Source organism: Dreissena polymorpha, chromosome 11 (assembly GCF_020536995.1).
Source record: "Dreissena polymorpha isolate Duluth1 chromosome 11, UMN_Dpol_1.0, whole genome shotgun sequence".
NCBI classification, from domain to species: domain Eukaryota; kingdom Metazoa; phylum Mollusca; class Bivalvia; order Myida; family Dreissenidae; genus Dreissena; species Dreissena polymorpha.
Window position 1 is genome coordinate 81,220,191 of NC_068365.1, and position 26,791 is coordinate 81,246,981.

General features: G+C 38.5%; 1 protein-coding gene and 1 long non-coding RNA gene across 3 annotated transcripts in view; both read right to left on the reverse strand.

Moving 5' to 3' along the window:
* Positions 1–26,791, reverse strand: part of LOC127850765 (rap guanine nucleotide exchange factor 4-like) — a 152,949-nt gene that overhangs the window by 68,903 nt on the left and 57,255 nt on the right. The window contains exons 4-5 of one of the 2 annotated variants that reach the window (XM_052384055.1): positions 17,579–17,667; positions 13,226–13,372 (exon numbers count right to left, since the gene is read on the reverse strand). In XM_052384055.1, the coding sequence (XP_052240015.1) occupies positions 13,226–13,372; positions 17,579–17,667 (236 nt within the window). Of the gene's footprint in view, positions 1–5,985; positions 6,548–13,225; positions 13,373–17,578; positions 17,668–26,791 lie in introns of those variants that run through there. The other variant, XM_052384054.1, reaches the window with a different exon arrangement.
* Positions 20,429–21,370, reverse strand: LOC127850771 (uncharacterized). Its single transcript, XR_008035441.1, has 3 exons — positions 21,041–21,370; positions 20,869–20,894; positions 20,429–20,722 (listed from the first exon to the last, which is right to left on the reverse strand). It is a non-coding gene; the product is annotated as an uncharacterized LOC127850771 (long non-coding RNA).

Consider the following 26,791-nt stretch of genomic DNA (forward strand, 5'->3'; position numbering starts at 1 on the left):
ATTCCATATGGCAATTATTATCTTAGTTAGTGTTCAGTTCTAAACATGATTAGGTTTAAATATAAAATTGATATAATTGTCACTTTTTTTGCATTGAAAACAAAGTATCATATGTATTAAGTTAATGCAGTATCTATAAACTAAACATTCCCAATAAAATCTTATAAAAGCCAGTTAACTTATAAACAGAGAAGGTCAAACTTGTTTTTTACTTTGTCTTGGGTGAATGCATGTTCAAGTTTCATTATAAATAAGCCTTGCCTTGGAAAAACAGGGTTTAACACATGTGTGTAAAGAGTCCTCACCCATGAGCCTGTGCAGTCTGTACAGGATAATCAGGGACAACCACCCATGAGCCTGTGCAGTCTGTACATGATAATCAGGGACAACCACCCATGAGCCTGTGCAGTCTGTACAGGATAATCAAGGACAACCACCCATGAGCCAGTGCAGTCTGTACAGGATAATCAGGGACAACCACCCATGAGCCTGTGCAGTCTGTACAGGATAATCAGGGACAACCACCCATGAGTCTGTGCAGTCTGTACAGGATAATCAGGGACAACCACCCATGAGTCTGTGCAGTCTGTACAGGATAATCAGGGACAACCACCCATGAGCCTGTACAGTCTGTACAGGATAATCAGGGACAACCACCCATGAGCCTGTGCAGTCTGTACAGGATAATCAAGGACAACCACCCATGAGCCTGTGCAGTCTGTACAGGATAATCAGGGACAACCACCCATGAGCCTGTGCAGTCTGTACAGAATAAACAGGGACAACCACCCATGAGCCTGTGCAGTCTGTACAGGATAATCAGGGACAACCACCCATGAGCCTGTACAGTCTGTACAGGATAATCAGGGACAACCACCCATGAGCCTGTGCAGTCTGTACAGGATAATCAGGGACAACCACCCATGAGCCTGTGCAGTCTGTACAGGATAATCAAGGACAACCACCCATGAGCCTGTGTAGTCTGTACAGGATAATCAAGGACAACCACCCATGAGCCTGTGCAGTCTGTACAGGATAATCAGGGACAACCACCCATGAGCCTGTGCAGTCTGTACAGGATAATCAGGGACAACCACCCATGAGCCTGTGCAGTCTGTACAGGATAATCAGGGACAACCACCCATGAGCCTGTGCAGTCTGTACAGGATAATCAGGGACAACCACCGATGAGCCTGTGCAGTCTGTACAGGATAATCAGGGACAACAACCCATGAGCATGTGCAGTCTGTACAGGATAATCAAGGACAACCACCCATGAGCCTGTGCAGTCTGTACAGGATAATCAAGGACAACCACCCATGAGCCAGTGCAGTCTGTACAGGATAATCAAGCACAACCACCCATGAGCCTGTGCAGTCTGTACAGGATAATCAGGGACAACCACCCATGAGCCTGTACAGTCTGTACAGGATAATCAGGGACAAACACCCATGAGCCTGTGCAGTCTGTACAGGATAATCAGGGACAACCACCCATGAGCCTGTGCAGTCTGTACAGGATAATCAGGGACAACCACCCATGAGCCTGTACAGTCTGTACAGGATAATCAGGGACAACCACCCATGAGCCTGTACAGTCTGTACAGGATAATCAGGGACAACCACCCATGAGCCTGTGCAGTCTGTACAGGATAATCAGGGACAACCACCCATGAGCCTGTACAGTCTGTACAGGATAATCAGGGACAACCACCCATGAGCCTGTGCAGTCTGTACAGGATAATCAAGGACAACCACCCATGCGCCTGTGCAGTCTGTACAGAATAATCAGGGACAACCACCCATGAGCCTGTACAGTCTGTACAGGATAATCAGGGACAACACTTTCCACATTCATTGTCTTTTTCATTCAAAGGAAGTCTCTTCTAAGCGATAATCCAGTTTTAGACTGAAAGTTTTGTTCAGGATTAGCCTGTGCATACTACACTGACAGTCTTCCCTGAGCAAGGCTAAAATATTTGAAAATGTTGTTGACATATTTCTCCACATATAAGTCCACATCAAATTGTAACAGTGATACATATAAGGTAACACAATAATTGACATTCCTGTATTAAACTAGACACCTTTTTCGACAGTGTGTAAAGTGTAATACAATACCCAAAAAATGTCAAGTATTCATATCATTTAAATATGTAGTATATAAGTATTATGTAAAACCAGTGTATAATTGTACATTACTTAATTTTATTAGAATTGCATCGAAAGCCTAAGGCTCATATAAACGGTCTCGAGTCTGTTTCCTGGCCTAGATCCAGTACTTGGTGTCTATGGGGGAGATCTAAAGAATGCTAACACGTGGGGATCGAACCTGTGACCTCCCGGTCACTAGGCGGACACCATATCCATTACACATCGGCGAGCCTATGTTTTTAATATTGATGATATTCATAAGGCCAATTTAAATTTGCAAGTATATAAATATTATTAATTAAATGCTTGAGCAGGCTTTGTTACTTGTTGTTCTTAATTAATACTTAGTATGTATTAAATATAAATATAAAATAGGAAGTAAATAAATGACAACTATGATTAAGTTAATGAACTCAATTTAATATATTGATTGATACATGAACTAGGTAGTAATCAAAATGAACTTTGCTCTGTGAAAAGGGGTATAATGTGTGTGCATTAAGTGTCTTCCTAGATTAGCCTGTGCTATTCGTACAGGCTAATCAGGGACAACACTTTCCATTTTTATGATATTTTTCATTAAAAGACAGTCTCTTCTAAGCAAAAATTCATTTTAGGCGGAAAGTGTTGTCCTTGATTAGCCTGTGGTGAATGCACAGGCTAATCCAGGACTACCCTATACACACATGAATTAAGCCCCCTAGCACAGGCTTATCCAGGACTACCCTATACACACATGCATTAGGCCCCCTAGCACAGGCTAATCCAGGACTACCCTATACACACATGCATTAAGCCCCCTAGCACAGGCTAATCCAGGACTACCCTATACACACATGCATTAAGCCCTCAGCACAGGCTAATCCAGGACTACCCTATACACACATGCATTAAGCCCTCAGCACAGGCTAATCCAGGACTACCCTATACACACATGCATTAGGCCCCCTAGCACAGGCTAATCCAGGACTACCCTATACACACATGCATTAAGCCCTCAGCACAGGCTAATCCAGGACTACCCTATACACACACATGAATTAAGCCCTCAGCACAGGCTAATCCAGGACTACCCTATACACACATGAATTAAGCCCTCAGCACAGGCTAATCCAGGACTACCCTATACACACATGAATTAAGCCCTCAGCACAGGCTAATCCAGGACTACCCTATACACACACATGCATTAAGCCCTCAGCACAGGCTAATCCAGGACTACCCTATACACACATGCATTAAGCCCTCAGCACAGGCTAATCCAGGACTACCCTATACACACATGCATTAGGCCCCCTAGCACAGGCTAATCCAGGACTACCCTATACACACATGCATTAGGCCCCCTAGCACAGGCTAATCCAGGACTACCCTATACACACATGCATTAGGCCCCCTAGCACAGGCTAATCCAGGACTACCCTATACACACATGCATTAAGCCCTCAGCACAGGCTAATCCAGGACTACCCTATACACACATGCATTAAGCCCTCAACACAGGCTAATCCAGGACTACCCTATACACACATGCATTAAGCCCTCAGCACAGGCTAATCCAGGACTACCCTATACACACATGCATTAGGCCCCCTAGCACAGGCTAATCCAGGACTACCCTATACACACATGCATTAAGCCCTCAGCACAGGCTAATCCAGGACTACCCTATACACACATGCATTAAGCCCTCAGCACAGGCTAATCCAGGACTACCCTATACACACATGCATTAAGCCCTCAGCACAGGCTAATCCAGGACTACCCTATACACACATGCATTAGGCCCCCTAGCACAGGCTAATCCAGGACTACCCTATACACACATGCATTAAGCCCTCAGCACAGGCTAATCCAGGACTACCCTATACACACATGCATTAAGCCCTCAGCACAGGCTAATCCAGGACTACCCTATACACACATGCATTAAGCCCTCAGCACAGGCTAATCCAGGACTACCCTATACACACATGCATTAGGCCCCCTAGCACAGGCTAATCCAGGACTACCCTATACACACATGCATTAAGCCCTCAGCACAGGCTAATCCAGGACTACCCTATACACACATGCATTAGGCCCCCTAGCACAGGCTAATCCAGGACTACCCTATACACACATGCATTAGGCCCCCTAGCACAGGCTAATCCAGGACTACCCTATACACACATGCATTAGGCCCCCTAGCACAGGCTAATACAGGACTACCCTATACACACATGCATTAAGCCCTCAGCACAGGCTAATCCAGGACTACCCTATACACACATGCATTAAGCCCTCAACACAGGCTAATCCAGGACTACCCTATACACACATGCATTAAGCCCTCAGCACAGGCTAATCCAGGACTACCCTATACACACATGCATTAGGCCCCCTAGCACAGGCTAATCCAGGACTACCCTATACACACATGCATTAAGCCCTCAGCACAGGCTAATCCAGGACTACCCTATACACACATGCATTAAGCCCTCAGCACAGGCTAATCCAGGACTACCCTATACACACATGCATTAAGCCCTCAGCACAGGCTAATCCAGGACTACCCTATACACACATGCATTAGGCCCCCTAGCACAGGCTAATCCAAGACTACCCTATACACACATGCATTAAGCCCTCAGCACAGGCTAATCCAGGACTACCCTATACACACATGCATTAGGCCCCCTAGCACAGGCTAATCCAGGACTACCCTATACACACATGCATTAGGCCCCCTAGCACAGGCTAATCCAGGACTACCCTATACACACATGCATTAGGCCCCCTAGCACAGGCTAATCCAGGACTACCCTATACACACATGCATTAAGCCCTCAGCACAGGCTAATCCAGGACTACCCTATACACACATGCATTAAGCCCCCTAGCACAGGCTAATCCAGGACTACCCTATACACACACGCATTAAGCCCCCTAGCACAGGCTAATCCAGGACTACCCTATACACACATGCATTAAGCCCCCTAGCACAGGCTAATCCAGGACTACCCAATACACACACGCATTAAGCCCCCTAGCACAGGCTAATCCAGGACTACCCTATACACACATGAATTAAGCCCCCTAGCACAGGCTAATCCAGGACTACCCTATACACACATGCATTAAGCCCCCTAGCACAGGCTAATCCAGGACTACCCTATACACACATGCATTAAGCCCCCTAGCACAGGCTAATCCAGGACTACCCTATACACACACATGAATTAAGCCCTCTAGCACAGGCTAATCCAGGACTACCCTATACACACACGCATTAAGCCCCCTATTTACAAAGCATGGCTAAAATATTTTCTGCATATGGATATTAATTGATACTTATATTCATAAATATTCAATGCATGTCAGTGCTCATTTCATCTCAGTTGAAAATCATAAGAAACCAAAGGGTACCTGTAATAATGATAATCAAAACCTGTGTTGTTAAACTCCTATTTTCATAACAAATTGTTTGTTATCTGATGATGCAGGTATTACAGTGAAGAATTAAATTTCACCAAATCTTATATTGTTGTATTGTATTACAATACATTAACAACCTATCCCACAACATGCAGGCTGTTCTATGTGGTCCCTCAGATTGTATCGTAATTGTTCTTATAACTTATGGCTAAAAAGAACTAGCCTATCACATTCCCTATAACAATCAAAGCTGCAAATATGGACATGAAGGAAATTAAAATGCTAAAATGTATAACAATTAATATATCTAAATAGTGGCTGAATGACATTGCAAATACTAACAAAGCATACATGTAACACACAAAATTAAAATGTGAACTATAAAGCTCAATAACAGATTTACCAAGGTACATACCTTTCATAGGAAAGAATATCCACAGCATCTAAAGAATCCAAGTGCTTCAAAATATGACTGAAAGATTTTCAACATATGAAAATCCACTTTGATTTTTATTTCCTGCGCTTCACTGCTTTTCAAAGCAGTTCCTGGCATCTGCTGCAGAGTTGAAACACTGGAAGAAACACTTCATCAAAGACACTCATGCAGAATATACTTAAAAAACATATTTGGTTCCACTTTTCATCTCTCAGCTTTGGCTCCTGTTAATTTTCTTCGAGCTTGAAACTTATTCATTATTAAAAGAGAATTTTTCATTCAATTAAACTTTCCACAATGTTGTCCTCATTTTCCACTCAAACCATGCATCTGTTTACATGTTCTAGCACACTACTGAATTATTTCATTACTCCATGCCCTGATTTATATTTAAATTCCCGCCTCAAAGCGGTAGAGTTTCCAATGCCACACAAACAATTTCCACATGGGGTTTAAACACTTCAAGTGTCCCCCTTCACTATAACTGGCCCTATGTACTTCACTACTAACTAGGCCGTGTATTTTGCACAACTGACAGCTTTGAAACCTAATGCCTTAGTATAAAGTGTACAGGCAAAGTTACTGGTGCAGGGTTTAAGTCATAAAAATCCTGTGTGTACAGTTGACTGAATTGGCATTCAATCTTTATAAAACCCATCTTCAGGTTTAACATGGCAAAAGGATAATCACTTTATCCCCCAAAAGGACACTGTTGTGTATTATTGTTATGATAATATTGTCATCAATGAAAAGAAATGGAAAGGATTATGTGTAACCTTAACACCTTAAGGTTGAGTGGGAAAATGTTAGGGCACCATTATCTCTCCATTGATGTTAAAGTGACTTGTTTACAGATTGTTGAGTCTTTGAAAATGTGATAATCATACTACTTGTATATCCATATTGTTTTAAATAATCTTAACTTTTTAAAATAGCATTAAAAGTGTCAAAATTATCAAGGAAAAGCATTACAAATCCTTTATTATTTGATCAATACCAAATGGTGATTAAACATTTATGAGCCAAATTTTTAATAACATTTATTTTACTCAGGGCAGTTATTATTTGCTTTCTAGTTGAGTTCACTTTTTTTATGTATGATACTCAGTTTGAAAATCGTCATTTTGCAAAACTGTGAACATCTCATATATCTATGACAATTTGATTGAAAATCATCATTTTGCAAAACTGTGAAAATGTCCCTTTAAAAGAACTTCATTTGTCAAATCTAGTATAAACAGTTTACTGACTAAACACAAAAGATTTAATTTGATCACCCTGCAGTTGAAGGAGCCAAATTGACTATTATTGACAATTTGAGGATGCAAGTTTCACAGCCTAAGGCTGTCATTTTATCACTCATATTACCTTCATTCATTCATTATGTGTCATCTTGTTACATTCAATGACTTTAAATAGTTGTGATGTTTATCTGTGTGTGTTTCTTATGTTGTGTTTGAATAAGTAACAGTAATGAGCCCAGTTATTTTTCAAAATTGTGTAATGGGATAGGGGCCCTATGGACGAACAATGGATTTGTTAAATTTGATAAAATTGGGATCATTTTATTTTTGGCTAACTAATACTTTGCAATTGAGCAAAAATTTTTTTTATTATTATTGTATTTTTCAGCTCAAATAATTGATCTGGATATAGCGAAAACTAAACTTTAAAATGTATGTTTTATTTTTTTTATTTTGGAAACCTTAAATTGTGAATTTTAGAGTGTCATTTTGGAAAAATATATACTTTTGGAGATTAGGAATAGGGTTGAATTTTGGCCCTACATTTGGCCCCCAAAAAAACCTTGAAAGTAAAAAAGTTGTTTGAGTGATGTGTACTTTTGCATATAATGCTTATTTGGTAGTTTTTTTTTAAGTACTTGAAGTAATTTTACAAATGCACTATTTAAGAACAAGAGCACCGCCTTGTGGGTGCAGACCGCTCATCTATTTTCTTTTTAAAGGTGAACGGACTCTCATTTTCAATCACAAAGGAGGAAGGGGTGCAGTGAAGAGGGGTGTAAAGTGTGAGTGTGTGGACATTTATTACATTATCTTCCAAAAATGCGCAAAAAATGCAAAAACAAAATAAAAAATCGGTCGGGGGGGGGAGGAAAGGGGTGGGGGATTCTTGGGTGCGATGGTTGGACGGTATTTCAAACAACATAAAATAATAAAAATAAATATTTGTGTTTTTTAACCGTTTCAAAAAAAAATAAAATTGGGGGGTGAGGTGGGGGGGGGTATAGTGTGAGGGTGTGGTGGTAATTTGTGAGATGATTTTACAAAAAAAAAAAAAAAATTAGGGGGGCGGGGGGATTCGGTTGGGGAAAGGGGGGTGGGGGGGGGGGATTCTTGGGTGCGATGGTTGGACAGTATTTCAAACATAAAATAATAAAAATAAATAGTTAAGTTTTTTAACCGTTTCAAAAAAAATAAAAATTTGAGGGGTGAGGTGGGGTGGGGGGGGGGTATAGTGTGAGGGTGTGGTGGTAATTTGTGAGATGATCTTACAAAAAAAAAAAAAAAAAAATTAGGGGGGGGGGGGGGGGGGGATTCGGGTGGGAAAAGGGGGGGGGGGTGGGGGGAGGGGATTCTTGGGTGCGATGGTTGGACGGTATTTCAAACATAAAATAATAAAAATAAATAGTTGTGTTTTTTAACCGTTTAAAAAAAAAAATTAGGGGGGTGGGGGGGTATAGTGTGAGGGTGTGGTGGTCATTTGTGAGATGATCTTAAAAAAATAAAAATAAAAAAAAAATAGGGGGGGGGATTGGGGGGGGGGGGGGCACGGCGTGGAGTCTATTGTGGTATGTCAGGTAAGAGTAGTTTTGTCAAAGTATCAATCAAATCTAATCATAAATCAAGAAGTTATGGCAATTTTAGCAAAATTTAATAATTTGACCTTGAGAGTCAAGGTCATTCAAAGGTCAAGGTAAAATTCAACTTGCCAGGTATATTAACCTCATGATAGCATGAAAGTATTTTAAGTTTGAAAGCAATAGCCTTGATACTGTAGGAATAAAGTGGACCTAAACACAAAACTTGACCAAATTTTCAATTTTCTAAGTATAAAAAGGGCACATAATTCTGTCAAAATGCCAGTCAGAGTTACATTACTTTGCCTGCACAGTCCCCTTATGATAGTTAGTAAGTGGTGCAAGTATAAAAGCAATAGCTTTGATACTTAAGGAATAAAATGGACCTAAACACAAAACTTAACCAAAATTTTCAATTTTTTAAGCATAAAAAGGGCACATAATTCTGTCAAAATGCACGCCAGAGTTATCTAACTTTTCCTGACCAGTCCCCTCATGATAGTAAGTAAGTGTACCAAGTTTGAATGCAATAGCATTGATACTTTCTGAAAAAAGTGGACCTAAACGCAAAACTTAACCAAAATTTTCAATTTTCTAAGTATAAAAAGGGCACATAATTCAGTCAAAATGCACGCCAGAGTTATCTAACTTTGCCTGCCCAGTCCCCTCATGATAGTAAGTAAGTGTACCAAGTTTGAATGCAATAGCATTGATACTTTCTGAGAAAAGTGGACCTAAACGCAAAACTTAACCGGACGCCGACGCCAAGGTGATGACAATAGTTCATAAATTTTTTTCAAAAAATAGATGAGCTAAAAAGCATCATAGGAAAAACATTATGGGTGGTCCTATATCTGCAACCAATGCACTCAAACGTAGTTTTATAAAATATCACCAAACATATTAATTTCAAAATTGGCACTTCATTTTTGGATATGGGACATTCCATAATAAAATAATTGATGCACCAAAAAACATTTAAAAATCAAATCATGCAATTCAATAGATCTAAAAATAAAGACAGTAAGGAACAGGAAACTCTTCAGACAGACCAGTATTGGATCAAAATAATTATCTCCCTTCAGTAGCAAGACAAATACAAGGGTCTTAAATGTGTAACTGAAGAGTTTTGCTTATAATGTAAATTCTTTATTTTGCACAAGAAAATTGCAAATTGTTTATGTGTTTTAAATAAATAACAATTAAAACTTATGTATTCCTAAAATAGCAATTTAACCATTTCATTATTTTTGAAATACAAATTCATACATAAAAAAATAAAGAAATAATCACATTAAAATGCAAATTTAGGCGAGTTTTGAAACTTAGTATTAAAGTTCAGATGTGCAAAACAATATAAATGTTAACATGCGAAAATATTTGTGCAGGAGATTAAATTAAAAATCAGACCAAAATATCACCGGCCATTGACCTTGCCATATAACACCCGGAACCTGACTGAATAGGTGTGAAGACAACAAATACACTCAGCCCAGATTACAACATAAGAGGCTTAAGCCAATTATGGTGGGATGTCCTGTAGGTCTCACCTGTAGGTCTAATCTACATCACATTATATCTAGGACTCAACCAAGATACATCCAGGAGAACTTAATGGACAGCTTGGCATTGACCGGTCCCAGTTTTAATCATTTTATGTTTTAAATCATTATGTTTATTGAGTTGGTATTCTACCATAAATAATAATGGTTGAGAACAAGAATGTTTCTACTTATAGTATTTCTGGAGTTTCATTGTTTGCTATACCAGGTATTGCCAATAAGCTTGTAAAAGAAACATTGTAAAATACATCCAGGGAAAATTAAAGGTACTTGTTCCCATGAGCGCACTGTTTTGGAGGTATATAAATGTCTTTACTTGTACATTACATTTGTTAAAATAGGAACTAAAGAGCTGAAGTCTGCTAGCCATTATGCCTTCTCCATGAGTATGCAACTTTCCAAATAACTGTAGAATAGAAAATGTGCTTAAATTAATTATTTATTATAATATATTTGCTTACATAAAAATCCTAATATGAAAATACATAACAGGAACTATTTACCATTTGTTTAGCAGGAGTTGGCCGAAATACCAGAATCATTCCGGGGCACAATCCTGGGCAAACATTCCAACATCCAAAGAATGCCATTGCATATAAAATTAAGCTTTTATTAAACCATCTCCTCTGCTCATGGTCTTTCAGATATTTAAGCTTCCACCTTACAGAAGTAGAAAGATTGCTGTATTGCTACCAAAATCTTTGACCAAATGCCATATGTAAGTATTGACACTGGAAGTTTGTCTTTCAATATGAACTTTGGAACTGAAAAGAAAACAAGGAATTACGTCGCAAATTGAAGGTACACTTATACCTAACAATATCTGTAACGTGTTACTGTTAGAGGGTTAGGATAATGGGTCAGAATTAATTAAAGCCAGTATATTTTGAGGCAAATTTGGGGCATTTCACCCCATTCCCATCTCCAAAAGCATTTTTTTCCCCAAAGAAATGCCAAAGTTTCCCAATTGAAGATTTATAGAAATAAAAAAGCTATTTAAAAATGAATGAATCACAACACTCAGATCATTTGCGTAATAAGATCTCTAAGTTGAACCGTAGCAATAAACAACACTCGTTTGTTCTAAATTTTAAAGTATTTATTTGAAAATATTAATTAACCACAAATTTCCCAATTTTAGTCATAAGTGAAGAAGTTACAAAGGTAGCACCTCACAAAAGCAAAGTAGATATTAAGCAAGAACCTGACAAAAGTGAAGAAGATATTTATTTAGCCCCTAACAAAAAGTGAAGAGAAATATAAGCAATCGACAAAATTGAAGAATATGTTAAATAAGCACCTGACACAAGTGAAGACGATATTGAGTAAGGTCCTGACAAAAGTGAAGAATAAGTAAGCACCTGACAAAAGTGAAGACGATATTGAGTAAGGTCCTGACAAAAGTGAAGAATAAGTAAGCACCTGACAAAAGTGAAGACAATATTAAGAAACAACCTGACAAAAGCGAAGAATAAATTAAGTAACCACCTGAAAAAGGTGTAGAAGTTACTCAGTAAGCACCTGACAAAAGTGAAGAAGTTACAAAGTCAGCATTTGACGAATGGGAAGATGACAACTATGCAATTAATAGATGGTTACTTAATGTAATGTAATAGAAGAATCTGGGGTTTAAGTATTAAACATTTGTTTGACGTATAACAGCCGCCAAAACACCAATATTGAGACGTAAAATTTAATTAATAAATCATTATTTTAGTGAAGAGAAAGGTTATATATGCAATTCCCTTATAATTGTAAAGAATAAAAACAAAAGGGCTTTGAAGGCCCTGAATTGTTCATCTGAGTTCAGTTTACAACAATTTTCAAAGACATATGTGTTGACCTAGTTTTTGACCCCACCTGATCCAGATTCAAACATGGCTTAGATGTTGTAAATATAAAGAATGTGACCAAGTTTAATGGAGATTGATTAATAAACATAGCTTCTAGAAGGGTTACAAGGTTTATCTTAGATTTGACCTGGTGACCTAGTTTTTTGGATACACGTGACCCAGATTAAAAATCAGACCAGATATGTTCAAGATAAACATTCTTACCTACTTTGATAAAGATTGAACAAAAAATGTGTAAGCTTGCATGGTGATGAGCAAAAAATTGACGACAGACACAACATGACCAATGGCTGACGCCTCCAAACACTGTCTGACCACACTTGTGGAGATCAGATGAGCTAAATATGATGTGTCTGTATGTTTTATGGAATTATGTTGCTTAACAATGTCCTATTTCTTTTTATGAAGAAATTGTGATTTATATTTGGTGGAATTTTAATAAAACATGGTTCATATTACAAAACCTGTAAATATCTTTGTGTATTTTTTCAACATGAGGTGTGTATTTTTCCAACATTAGGACATTTATAAATATAAGCTGTAGAGTTTGAAACACAATGTGCTTGGTTCCCATCTCTACATGTCCACTAGAGGATGAATTCTTGTAGAGTTTATAATTCTGTAAAAAGTGAACGTATGTTCCCAAATCTTAATCAATGTCTCATAAATTACTGGCCTTTATTGATACATTACACATATTGTACCATGATTACATACGTGTATATTTTCTGACCAGAAAATGGGTTAAACATTGACATTAAAGCTAGAAGCTGTTACACATGTGCACACCATGAAACTGAGCATGCATAACGGATACAAATTCAAGCTTTAACTATGCGTTTACGGGTCATGCTGAGTTTAAGAATATGGAATCAATTACTTATTAAATTATAAAAAATTATTAATATATTATTTTTTTAATTATTTTAAACAGAAATTGATTTATAAATTTAGACATAAAGCCTTAGAGGTTCAAAGTTTACCTCCCACAGGACTTTGAAGTCCTTTTGTTCGACCCTTATCAACTCTGTGTAGTCACGCGTGATGATGGTTGCATGTCGCGGCCGATTGGTCAGCACAGACTCTCCAAATGAGGTGCCTGGTCCCAGTGTGCACAGCTGGATGGAGTCCTGAGAGGAAAAAGAATTCAAGGGTGTGATTGAAGAGTCAGAGGGAAGGACAATTCAGTAGACTTATTTTGGACCACAAGGTGACAAACCTCTTAAAACAAACATACAAATAAGTCAGAGATGGGTGATTCTCTCCAAAGTTTTTTTTGTCACAATATTGCACTATATATTCAGATAAAAGGAAATGTCTTGAGGGCACAGTAGTTATGGGGGACAATAATTTTTTTATAGAAAACTTCAAAGGGCCATAACTCTGTGAAAAATCATCCGACCAAAACCCGCTGATAAATTGCACATCTCCTCTTGGTAGTGAAGCTTCCCATTAAGTTTCATTGAATTTCGGCCATTAGTTGCTGAGAAATAGCCCGGACAAGAATTGCACTATATGTACACTTAATGGAAAATTTAAAAGGGCCATAACTCTGTGAAAAATCATCCGACCAGAACCGGCTGATCATTGCACATCTCCTCTTGGTAGTGAAGCTTCCCATAAAGTTTCATCGAATTCCAGTCATTATTTGCTGAGAAATAGCCCAGACAAAAATTGTGCACGGACGGAAACACGGAGGGACAGACGAAGCGGCGACTATATGCTCCCCCCAATTTTTTTTGGGGGAGCATAATAAACTCACCTAGCTGTTGCAGCTAATGGAACTTTACAACAACATTTATTTATAAAAATCATTTTCTTTACTTTTCATACTAAGATGCATATTTTTAACAGTATTTATTAGGGTGGATTTTTTACAATTCATATTTTGTTTGCTCAATCCATGTGAGCATTGCTGGCAAGCTTTCATTTTAGCTAAATGATTGACTTTCTCAATATGGGTACATTTTTTGACTAGACTAGAATTTTGTTCAGAAGAGATTTCCTTTTAATGCTATGAATTCCATAAAAGCAGAAAGTGTTGTCCCTGATTTGCTTGCACAAGCCTCAAGTCCATTATTCCAAGAACGCCGCTCAATTGTGGTTCAGCCTTAAAGCATTGAAGGTGAAGACATACAGATAACTTGCATTAGTTGCATAGCCCATAATTGATTAAGACAATCATGCATGTGATCAAACTGGTGATATTGACTTGCACATGGAATGCCTGGACATCATCGACTTGGACATGGAATGCCTGGATTATCAAACTGGAGACATTGACTTGGACATGGAATGCCTGGACTATCAAACTGGTGACATTCACATTGGCTTGGACATGGAATGCCTGGACTATCAAACTGGTGACATTGACATTGGCTTGGACATGGAATGCCTGGACTATCAAACTGGTGACATTGACATTGGCTTGGACATGGAATGCCTGGACTATCAAACTGGTGACATTGAACTGGACATGGAATGCTTAGACTATGCTTGGACTATCAAACTGATGACATTGAGTGGTGACACTGAACTTTGAGAATGTCTTGGAGTACATACTTACCGAAATGAAAGTATTTAGTCATAAAAGCTCATTAAACATTCAAAACAGTTTTATTAGCGTCCATTTATATATTTCTTGTTTTTAAGAGACACAGTTTACAATTGCTTTTTATGCACAGCTTTTGGTAGTGCACAATAAACATAATAACTCAGCAACAATTAATAGTAAAGCCTTCTAAAGGTCAGACCAGCAACTTTAGTTTTGGACCTGTAGTTGCTGTTAATTTGCTGGACCGGATGACCCGACCACCAAATTGTATCCACTTTCAAGAAAACTAATCTGAGGAGCATATTCCAGACATGAAGTGAACACCTAACATACATATGGGAGGAGCATATTCCAGACATGAAGTGAACACCTAACATACATATGGGAGGAGCATATTCCAGACATGAAGTGAACACCTAACATTCATATGTCAGGAGCATATTACAGACATGAAGTGAACACCTAACATACATATGGGCCATGATCTGTGAAAAGGGAGTTTAATACATGTGTGTACAGTGTCGTCCCAGATTAGCCTTTGTGGACTGCTCATCATCCGCTTTTATGATATTTTTCATTTCAAGGAAGTCTCTTCTAAGCAAAAATCTAGTTTAGGACGAAAGTGTATGCACAGGCTAATCTGGGACATTACTTTACGCACATGAATTAAACCCCCTTTTCACAAAGCATGGCCCATATCGGAGATATAAGCTTACCACAAAATTAACAAACATATGACAAACATAAACTGACCATCTGACAAACATATCACAAGGAACGAACCTGATTATCTAAATAGTCCTATATTTATAACAATTGTATTTCATATTAAAACGCAGTATGTAACACAACTTGAAGCTATATAATAACAAGTCATCTGTAACCCAAGATTCTTCTTATTGATTCCCGTTGTAACCAGTTTTCTATCCCATTAAATCAACACATGCTGCCCATTTAAATTACGCGTGTAAAATAAAGACCGTTTAATCAGGTAAAATCTTGCATTTTACATTAACAAACACACTGACAGATGCTCCATTACAAGTTACAATTGTTCTTTGACACTCATATTGCAAACAAAACTTTCAACCTCTTCTTCACCCACATAGATAGTTGGTGTACAACAATACTAAAAGTTGGGCTCATGTTCCTTTATAACACGATAATAGCAACTACACTTTCTACTGTGTATGAAATGTTCTATTTTAAGAAAAATACCATGTAAATTTAAAGGAAAACACAAGCTCAAAAATATGAAAATAATAGCATTATCTTGAAAAACATGTTTAAATTATTGCTGCTTCATGGTATCACCTTGTCTTTGTGATATCATATAGTTTAGTTTAAACCTATTTATTTTAGCTCAGTTGCATCGAAAGCCTAGGGCTTATATAAACGCTCTTGAGTCCATTTCCTGGGCCTAGAACCAGTACTTGGTGTCTTTGGGGGAGATTTAAAGAATATTCCCTCGGTGGGATGTTGTGATCATATACATGTATACATTGTATGTTTTATATTGAATACAAAAAAGGTACTACTGGTATTAAAAGATGATACCTAGATATCTAATGCCCAAGTTATTACCATAAAAAAGATATTTAAATAATTATTTATCCCCCATTCTTGACCTTGACTGTGACAAATTTGGACTGAATAATTCTATATAATGAAAAAGAGGAAATATTTGTTTATCTGTGTTTTAAATACTTGAATCAAGACTTCTTTGAAGATAATGGACTATAATAAAATGAACTAATAAGAAGCACAATTGTCCACAATTAACAATAATGAATTTATATGTAAGTTAGATTTTCAATACATTGCAATCCATCTGATCGCATAACCTGCATTGCAATTTGTCAGTTGAAGCAAATAAATGTACTCACATACATCATGGGCCGTGCTCTGTTCAAAAGGGGTTTAATGCATATGCTTAAAGTGTCGACCCAGATTAGCCTGTGCAGACTGCACAGGCTAATCAGGGATGCCACTGTCTGCCTTAACTGAATTTTTGCTAAGAAGAGACTTTCTGTAAGCAATAAATACCATAAAACCGTCAAATGTTGTGCCTGATAAGTGTGCAGACTGCACAGGCTAATCTGGGACAACACTTTACGCACATGCATTAAGCCCCCTTTTCACAGAGCACGGCCCATCATAAATGGTATTCTTATGGGCAACCATGACTTCATTGAAGGCTATTTATGGTCTTAAATTCTCACTGCTTAGTCAATATATGTAATAGAGCTTTTTATTGAGTGCTGCCTTCAAGAGTCAGGATGGAATGTTGAACCAGACTTGTGACATTTTCTTATAAGTCAAGGAATTTCACTGTCTACCACTTGGAATTTAAGTTTCTAAGAATTGTCTTCATTTGGCATTGAATATTTGCAAAATACATTGAATTTCAATCAAAGTTCACACATTTTGTGTTGAAATGTCTAGGGTATGGGGGGGGGGGATGGCGGCAGCATGGAGGAAGAAAAAAAGACCAGGGGGCAGCACCCTGCTATTACGCTTTAGTTCTTTTAAAAATTTGAGCATGGCTTTAAAAAAACAGGACTTAACGCAAGTGAGTAAAGCGTCATTTCAGTTTACACACTGTAGACACTGTCAGCTTTTATTGTAATTTTTCTACTAAGCAAAAGTCCATTTTAGGAGGAAAATATTGCCCCTGATTATCCTGTGTGGAATTCACAGGCTTATCACGGATGACACTTTACACACATGCGTTATGACCCATTTTCTCAGAGCCATGCTCTTTTCTATGTGATGTACTCACCCGAGGGTCTCCACTCTCGGAGATTTGAACTTCCAGGGAACCAGACAGCACCGTGTACCAGTTGGTCCCTATGTCCCCCTGGCGGAACACTGAAACAGACAATTTAATGCAAACATTCACTGTGTCGTTAATAGAAGCCACACTCTGGAAAAATGGGGCTTAAAGCATTTGTATAAAGAGTAGGCCAGATTAGCCTCTGTAGTCCCAACAGTCTAAGCATAGGCAGCCTCTGTAGTCCCAACAGTCTAAGCATAGGCAGCCTCTGTAGTCCCAACAGTATAAGCATAGGCAGCCTCTGTAGTCCCAACAGTCTAAGCATAGGCAGCCTCTGTAGTCCCAACAGTCTAAGCATAGGCAGCCTCTGTAGTCCCAACAGTCTATGCATAGGCGAAACTTTCTGTAGTCCCAACAGTCTAAGCATAGGCAGCCACTGTAGTCCCAACAGTCTAAGCATAGGCGAAACTTTCTGTAGTCCCAACAGTCTAAGCATAGGCAGCCTCTGTAGTCCCAACAGTCTAAGCATAGGCAGCCTCTGTAGTCCCAACAGTCTAAGCATAGGCAGCCTCTGTAGTCCCAACAGTCTATGCATAGGCGAAACTTTCTGTAGTCCCAACAGTCTAAGCATAGGCAGCCTCTGTAGTCCCAACAGTCTAAGCATAGGCGAAACTTTCTGTAGTCCCAACAGTCTAAGCATAGGCAGCCTCTGTAGTCCCAACAGTCTAAGCATAGGCGAAACTTTCTGTAGTCCCAACAGTCTAAGCATAGGCAGCCTCTGAAGTCCCAACAGTCTAAGCATAGGCAAAACTTTCTGTAGTCCCAACAGTCTAAGCATAGGCAGCCTCTGTAGTCCCAACAGTCTAAGCATAGGCGAAACTTCTGTAGTCCCAACAGTCTAAGCATAGGCAGCCTCTGTAGTCCCAACAGTCTAAGCATAGGCGAAACTTTCTGTAGTCCCAACAGTCTAAGCATAGGCAGCCTCTGTAGTCCCAACAGTCTAAGCATAGGCAGCCTCTGTAGTCCCAACAGTCTAAGCATAGGCAGCCTCTGTAGTCCCAACAGTCTAAGCATAGGCAGCCTCTGTAGTCCCAACAGTCTAAGCATAGGCAGCCTCTGTAGTCCCAACAGTCTAAGCATAGGCAGCCTCTGTAGTCCCAACAGTCTAAGCATAGGCAGCCTCTGTAGTCCCAACAGTCTAAGCATAGGCGAAACTTTCTGTTTAGTCTGGATTTTTGTAAAGAAACAACCTGCTTCAAACAAAAAATTCCACAAAAGTGAAAAAGTGTTTTCCTGATTAGCCTATGTGGACCGCATTAAGCACCATTATCCCATAGCATGGCTCTGTTGTTTCAGGTGTGCTCTGCTCATGTAAGGCTTTAATATGTCACTTATATTCAGAGCTCTGAAGTATAAGGATGTATAACATCATATACCACAAGCTTAAATTAAAACCTAAACTCAGATGAAATTGCAGAGCCTTTAATATAATTTTGGATGACTAAATAAATTGCATCACAGAGAATAAATAGGAGTTTGCAGATATTTATTATGTTGGCTGCCATATAATGGCTATCAGCCTCTGAGGCATAAACAAAACAGGACTTTGAACTCAAATAAATGTGTTGAACATCTGCTGTTCGACCATAAACAGCCAGCAAACAAATTAAGTTTAGACCCTACAGCTACAAACCTTCTTAACATTTGTCCAAGTTTTTAAACATTTCAGCAATTGAAGCTCAAATTTAACAAGCAATTGTCATCGGTCAATATTTTCAAATAACCCCTGACAATAATGGCAACAAGCAAATTTGTTGACTATATATACAGTATCATTTTTAAAAACATAGGGTAGGGTAATTGTTTGTATGCATCGACTTAATCTTATTTATACACACATCTATTCACCCTAGAAATTTCATGTTGAAATCTTGTAGCGTATCTGAGATATAACGCTAAAAAGTTACATAATACAAAACCACCAAAGGGCAATTACTCTTATTTAGAAAGTGTTAGGTTATGGTTCTTTTGCCAGGCACCTCTTCTCATAGATCTTTACACACACTTGAAGTTTGATGTGAAATGTGTGTATCATATCCATGATATAGCCCTGAAAAGTTACAGGATACAAATAATACAAAGGGCAATAACTCTCATTTAAGAAAGTGAAGGGTTATGGTTCTTGTGCATGTCACTTCTCTTCATTGCTTTCTATTCACCAATTAAGTTTCATGTTGATATCTCATATAGTTTCTGAGATAAAGCCTGAAAAGGTTTGTGAAAGTCAGATGGACGGACTGACATGTGAACAGACGGACTGACAGGTGAACAGATGGACAGACGGACAGATAATACCAATTTTATATGCCTCTGCTTTTGGTGCAGGATAAAAATATATGTTCATTTGTAACATAAAGGTCAATATCTCTTAATAGGTAAGACAGTATGAAATAACAAAAATAAAACTATGCTTAACCCTTTCAGTGCTGGAACCGAATTTTGAAGGCCTTTGCAAACAGTTTGGATCCAGATGAGACGCCACAAAACGTGGCGTCTCATCTGGATCCAAACTGTTTGCTATTCTGATAGTATTCTCTGAAAAAATTAAAGAAAATGATTATTTTAGAAATACAGCAGAAGACATTTTAGCAGACAACAAATTTCCCAGCATGCAAAGGGTTAAGTCAGCAGAAGGCTATCATTCCAAAATGTAACAGTATTAAGTCAACAAACTGTCAAGGTTGAATACATAAGCCTTTCATTGTCGATATACACATCAAAATTATGGGTCCTTACATTCATCTATGAATTATATAATAATACAAGATGTGTTTGTGAAACACAATGTCCCCCTATATAGCGTTTGACCTTGAAGGATGACCTTGACCTTGACCCTTCACCACTCAAAATGTGCAGCTCCGTGAGATACACATGCATTTCAAATATAAAATTGCTAGCTTCAATATTGCAGAAGTGACATTACATGAGCAATTTTGACCCATATATTTGACCTTGAAGGATGACCTTGACCTTTCACCTCTCAAAATGTGCAGCTCCATGAGATACACATGCATGCCAAATATCAAGTTGCTATCTTCAATATTGCAAAAGTATTCATAAAATAAGCCATTTGGGCCACATATATTTGACCTCTGACCTTGAAGGATGACCTTGACCTTTCATCACTCAAAATGTGCAGCTCCATGAGATACACATGCATGCCATATATCAAGTTGCTATGTTCAATATTGCAAAAGTATTCATAAAATAAGCGATTTGGGCCACATATATTTGACCTCTGATCTTGAAGGATGACCTTGACCTTGACCTTTCACCACTCAAAATGTGCAGCTCCATGAGATGCACATGCATGCCAAATATCATGTTGCTATCTTCAATATTGCAAAAATATTTATAAAATAAGCAATTTGGGCCACATATATTTGACCTCTGACCTTGAAGGATGACCTTGACCTTTCACCACTCAAAATGTGCAGCTCCATGAGATACACATGCATGCCAAATATCAAGTTGCTATCTTCAATATTGCAAAAGTATTCATAAAATGAGCGATTTTGGCCACATATCTTTGACCTCTGACCTTGAAGGATGACCTTGACCTTTCACCACTCAAAATGTGCAGATTCATGAGATACACATGCATGCCAAATATGAAGTTGCTATCTTCAATATAGCAAAAGTTATTGCAAAATGTTAAAGTTGGCGCAAACAGACAGACCAACAGACAGACCAACAGACAGGGCAAAAACAATATGTCCCCCACTACTATAGTGGGGGACACAAGTAACCTTCCACAAGTCTTGAACCACTGACATGGCAGCACATTTTAATATATTTATGATCATTCCTTGTTATTATAACTATTTTAAACTATTTCAAATATAATGTTTGTCTTACAAAATAAATTTAACAATGTTTTTTAAAAAGTACATAAATCTGTAAAAAAAAGTCTCTTTAAAGTTGGATGTTACCAAGCGGTGACTTCTATTGCAATAGATACTGTTCTCATGAAATTAACACTCAAGTCATGGTTAAACATTTTTGAAATGTAAATGTTCTAGTTATACAATTTCAAAATAGATAATAATGTGTAAAATGAAACTGGCATGGATTTCAATACTGGTATCATCATGACATTCATGACCATACATTAGCTTTAATGTTTAGCTATATTGGAGACCTCTATTGAAGGTCGAAAAAAAAACATGTACATTTTAATATTAAAGCTTCTGAAACACAGAGAAGAATAACTTTGAATATATTAATGTTCAATGAGGTAACCTTTACTTAAAAGACCATAAACACTTAAAATCAACGAATATTTCTTACAATATTTCGAAAAATAATGTTAAACATAAAAAAAAATCAATTTTCCTTAAAGCAATAGCCAAAATATAAACGCTAGATGTGGTCTGGTAACATGAATTAAATGAGATGCAAAATGCTCATTAAATTTTTTTTCACAATATATACCATGTGAATTTCCGGCCACCATATCCCAACATTTACGAGTGAACGAAGATTGACTTAAGGCAGTTTCAGAAGCATGACATATGTGTGTGTGTCTCATGAATTTGTCGTTCTTCCCACGCTGCCCGAAGCTAGTCTCATGTATAAGGAACTCTGAATTTGTATGGGTCAATTTTATTTTACGAAATATTTTGCAAAATATAAGATGGTTTTGAGTATGTCACTTCAAAACATTTGTCTTTAATGAACCTTCAATTTCAGTCAAACTCTTAAAGGGAACTCGACACTAATCAACATACATAGTAATTATTAGAATCTGCAGACTGTCTATTCTTAAAGCCCATTAACACTTAAAAGTAACAAATATTCCATACAATATTTCAAACAAGAGATGTGTTTGTCAGAAACACAATGCCCCCTAATGTGCCCCTTTGAATTATTTTTTTGACCTTTGACCTTGAAGGATGACCTTGACCTTTCATCACTCAAAATTTGCAGCTCCATGAGATACTCATGCATGCCAAATATCAAGTTGCTATGTTCAATATTGCAAAAGTTATGAAGAAGGTTAAAGTTTTGGTTAAAGTTTTAGAATGCTTTTTTGACCTTTGACCTTGAAGGATGACCTTGACCTTTCACCACTCAAAATGTGCAGCTCCATGAGATACACATGCATGCCTGAATAGAAATTGTTGCGGGAAATTAAATGAAATATCAAGTTGCTATCTTCAATATTGCAAAAGTATTCATAAAATAAGCGATTTGGGCCAAATATATTTGAGCTTTGACCTTGAAGGATGACATTGACCTTGACCTTTCACCACTCAAAATGTGCAGCTCCATGAGATACACATGCATGCCAAATATCAAGTTGCTATCTTCAAGATTGCAAAAGTATTAATAAAATAAGCGATTTATGCCACATATATTTGACCTCTGACCTTGAAGGATGACCTTGACCTTTCACCACTCAAAATGTGCAGCTCCATGAGATACACATGCATGCCAAATATGAAGTTGCTATCTTCAATATTGCATAAGTATTCATAAAATGAGTGATTTTGGCCACATATATTTGACCTCTGACCTTGAAGGATGACCTTGACCTTTCACCACTCAAAATGTGCAGCTTCATGAGATACACATGCATGCCAAATATGAAGTTGCTATCTTCAATATAGCAAAAGTTATTGCAAAATGTTAAAGTTGGCGCAAACCAACCAACAGACCAATCAACCAACCAACCAACCAACAGACCAACCAACCAACAGACAGGGCAAAAACAATATGTCCCCCACTACTATAGTGGGGGACAAACAAATTGACAATGCCAATAAAAACTAGATTTTTAGGGTTTGATCATTTCATAAACTTTGAAAGCAAGGTCTGTTCATGAGCTACCTACACACAAAGTTATAACAAAATATCTCCATTTCATCCAAACTCAAGTAATTAGGCAGTAACTGTATTCCTATTTTTTTAATAACAATGCCTTGACTCTACAACCCCAAATGTAATTCCAACCTAGGTCCACCCTTAAGCTACATACAAACAATATAGCAGCACATCATCTCCATCCAAACTCTTATTATTGTACTGAAAACATTTTTCTATTATCAGTAAAAATGAACTTGAACCACATGAAATCCTACCATGATCTGTCTGTAAGCTATCTTCAAATAGAATTTAGCAAAATACTTCCATCAAAACTTAAGTTATTGAGCAGGAACTCATTTCATTAGCTTCAAATAGAATAACAGTACATTATCTCCATCTACTCTTAAGTTTTTGAGTGGAAACTCTTTACTTTTAGTGACCTTAACCCCATGAACCTCAAATGGAATCCTGCGCTAGATCAGCATGTAACCTATCTATGTGAACCTCAAATGGAATCCTGCGCTAGATCAGCATGCAACCTACCTATGTGACCCTCAAATGGAATCCTGCGCTAGATCAGCATGTAACCTACCTACATGATCCTCAAATGGAATCCTGTGCTAGATCAGCATGTAACCTATCTATGTGAACCTCAAATAGAATCCTGCGTTAGATCAGCATGTAACCTACCTACCTGAACCTCAAATGGAATCCTGCGCTAGATCAGCATGTAACCTACCTACGTGATCCTCAAATGGAATCCTGCGCTAGATCAGCATGTAACCTACATATGTGAACCTCAAATGGAATCCTGCGCTAGATCAGAATGAAACCTACCTATGTGAACCTCAAATGGAATCCTGCACTAGATCAGCATGTAACCTACCTACGTGATCCTCAAATGGAATCCTGCGTTAGATCAGCATGCAACCTACCTATGTGAACCTCAAATGGAATCCTGCGCTAGATCACCATGCAACCTACCTTTGTGAACCTCAAATGGAATCCTGCGCTAGATCAGCATGCAACCTACCTATGTGACCCTCAAATGGAATCCTGCGCTAGATCAGCATGTAACCTACCTATGTGAACCTTAAATGGAATCCTGCGCTAGATCAGCATGAAACCTACCTATGTGAACCTCAAATGGAATCCTGCGCTAGATCAGCATGTAACGTACCTATATGAACCTTAAATGGAATCCTGCGCTAGATCAGCATGAAACCTACCAACGTGAACCTCAAATGGAATCCTGCGCTAGATCAGCATGTAACCTACCTATGTGAACCTTAAATGGAATCCTGCGCTAGATCAGCATGTAACCTACCTACATGAACCTTAAATTGAATCCTGGGCTAGATCAGCATGAAACCTACCTACGTGAACCTCAAATGGAATCCTGCGCTAGATCAGCATGTAACCTACCTATGTGAACCTCAAATGGAATCCTGCGCTAGATCAGCATGAAACCTACGTTTGTGAACCTCAAATGGAATCCTGCTCTAGATCAGCATGTAACCTACCTACATGAACCTTAAATGGAATCCTGCGCTAGATCAGCATGCAACCTACCTACGTGAATCTCAAATGGAATCCTGCGCTAGATCAGCATGTAACCTACCTACATGAACCTCAAATGGAATCCTTAGCTAGATCAGCATGTAACCTACCTACGTGGTCCTCAAATGGAATCCTGGGCTAAATCAGCATGTAACCAACCTACGTGAACCTCAAATGGAATCCTGCGCTAGATCAGCATGTAACCTACCTATGTGAACCTCAAATGGAATCCTGCGCTAGATCAGCATGAAACCTACCTATGTGAACCTCAAATGGAATCCTGGGCTAGATCAGCATGTAACCTACCTATGTGACCCTCAAATGGAATAATGTGCTAGATCAGCATGTAACCTACCTACATGAACCTCAAATGGAATCCTGCGCTAGATCAGCATGTAACCTACCTACGTGAACCTCAAATGGAATAATGTGCTAGATCAGCATGTAACCTACCTACATGAACCTCAAATCGAATCCTGCGCTAGATCAGCATGTAACCTACCTAAGTGAACCTTAAATGGAATCCTGCGCTAAATCAGCATGTAACCTACCTATGTGAACCTCAAATGGAATCCTGCGCTAGATCAGCATGTAACCTACCTACATGAACCTCAAATGGAATCCTGTGCTAGATCAGCATGAAACCTACCTACATGAACATTAAATGGATTCCTGCACTAGATCAGCAAGTAACCTACCTACGTGAACCTTAAATGGAATCCTGCGCTAGATTAGCATGTAACCTACCTACATGAACCTTAAATTGAATCCTGGGCTAGATCAGCATGAAACCTACCTACGTGAACCTCAAATGGAATCCTGCGCTAGATCAGCATGTAACCTACCTACATGAACCTTAAATGGAATCCTGGGCTAGATCAGCATGAAACTTACCTATGTGAACCTCAAATGGAATCCTGCGCTAGATCAGCATGCAACCTACCTATTTGAACCTCAAATGGAATCCTGCGCTAGATCAGCATGCAACATACCTATGTGAACCTTAAATGGAATCCTGCGCTAAATCAGCATGTAACCTACCTAGGTGAACCTCAAATGGAATCCTGCGCTAGATCAGCATGTAACCTACCTACATGAACCTTAAATGGAATCCTGGGCTAGATCAGCATGAAACTTACCTATGTGAACCTCAAATGGAATCCTGCGCTAGATCAGCATGCAACCTACCTATTTGAACCTCAAATGGAATCCTGCGCTAGATCAGCATGTAACCTACGTATGTGAACCTCAAATGGAATCCTGCGCTAGATCAGCATGCAACCTACCTACATGAACCTCAAATGGAATCCTGCGCTAGATCAGCATGTAACCTACCTATATGAACCTTAAATGGAATCCTGCGCTAGATCAGCATGAAACCTACCTACGTGAACCTCAAATGGAATCCTGCGCTAGATCAGCATGTAACCTACCTACATGAACCTTAAATGGAATCCTGCGCTAGATCAGCATGCAACCTACCTACGTGATCTCATATGGAATCCTGCGCTAGATCAGCATGTAACCTACCTATATGAACCTTAAATGGAATCCTTGGCTAGATCAGCATGTAACCTACCTACGTGTTCCTTAAATGGAATCCTGCGCTAGATCAGCATGTAACCTACCTACATGAACCTCAAATGGAATGATGTGCTAGATCAGCATTAAACCTACCTACATGAACCTCAAATCGAATCCTGCGCTAGATCAGCATGTAACCTACCTAAGTGAACCTTAAATGGAATCCTGGGCTAGATCAGCATGTAACCTACCTATGTGAACCTCAAA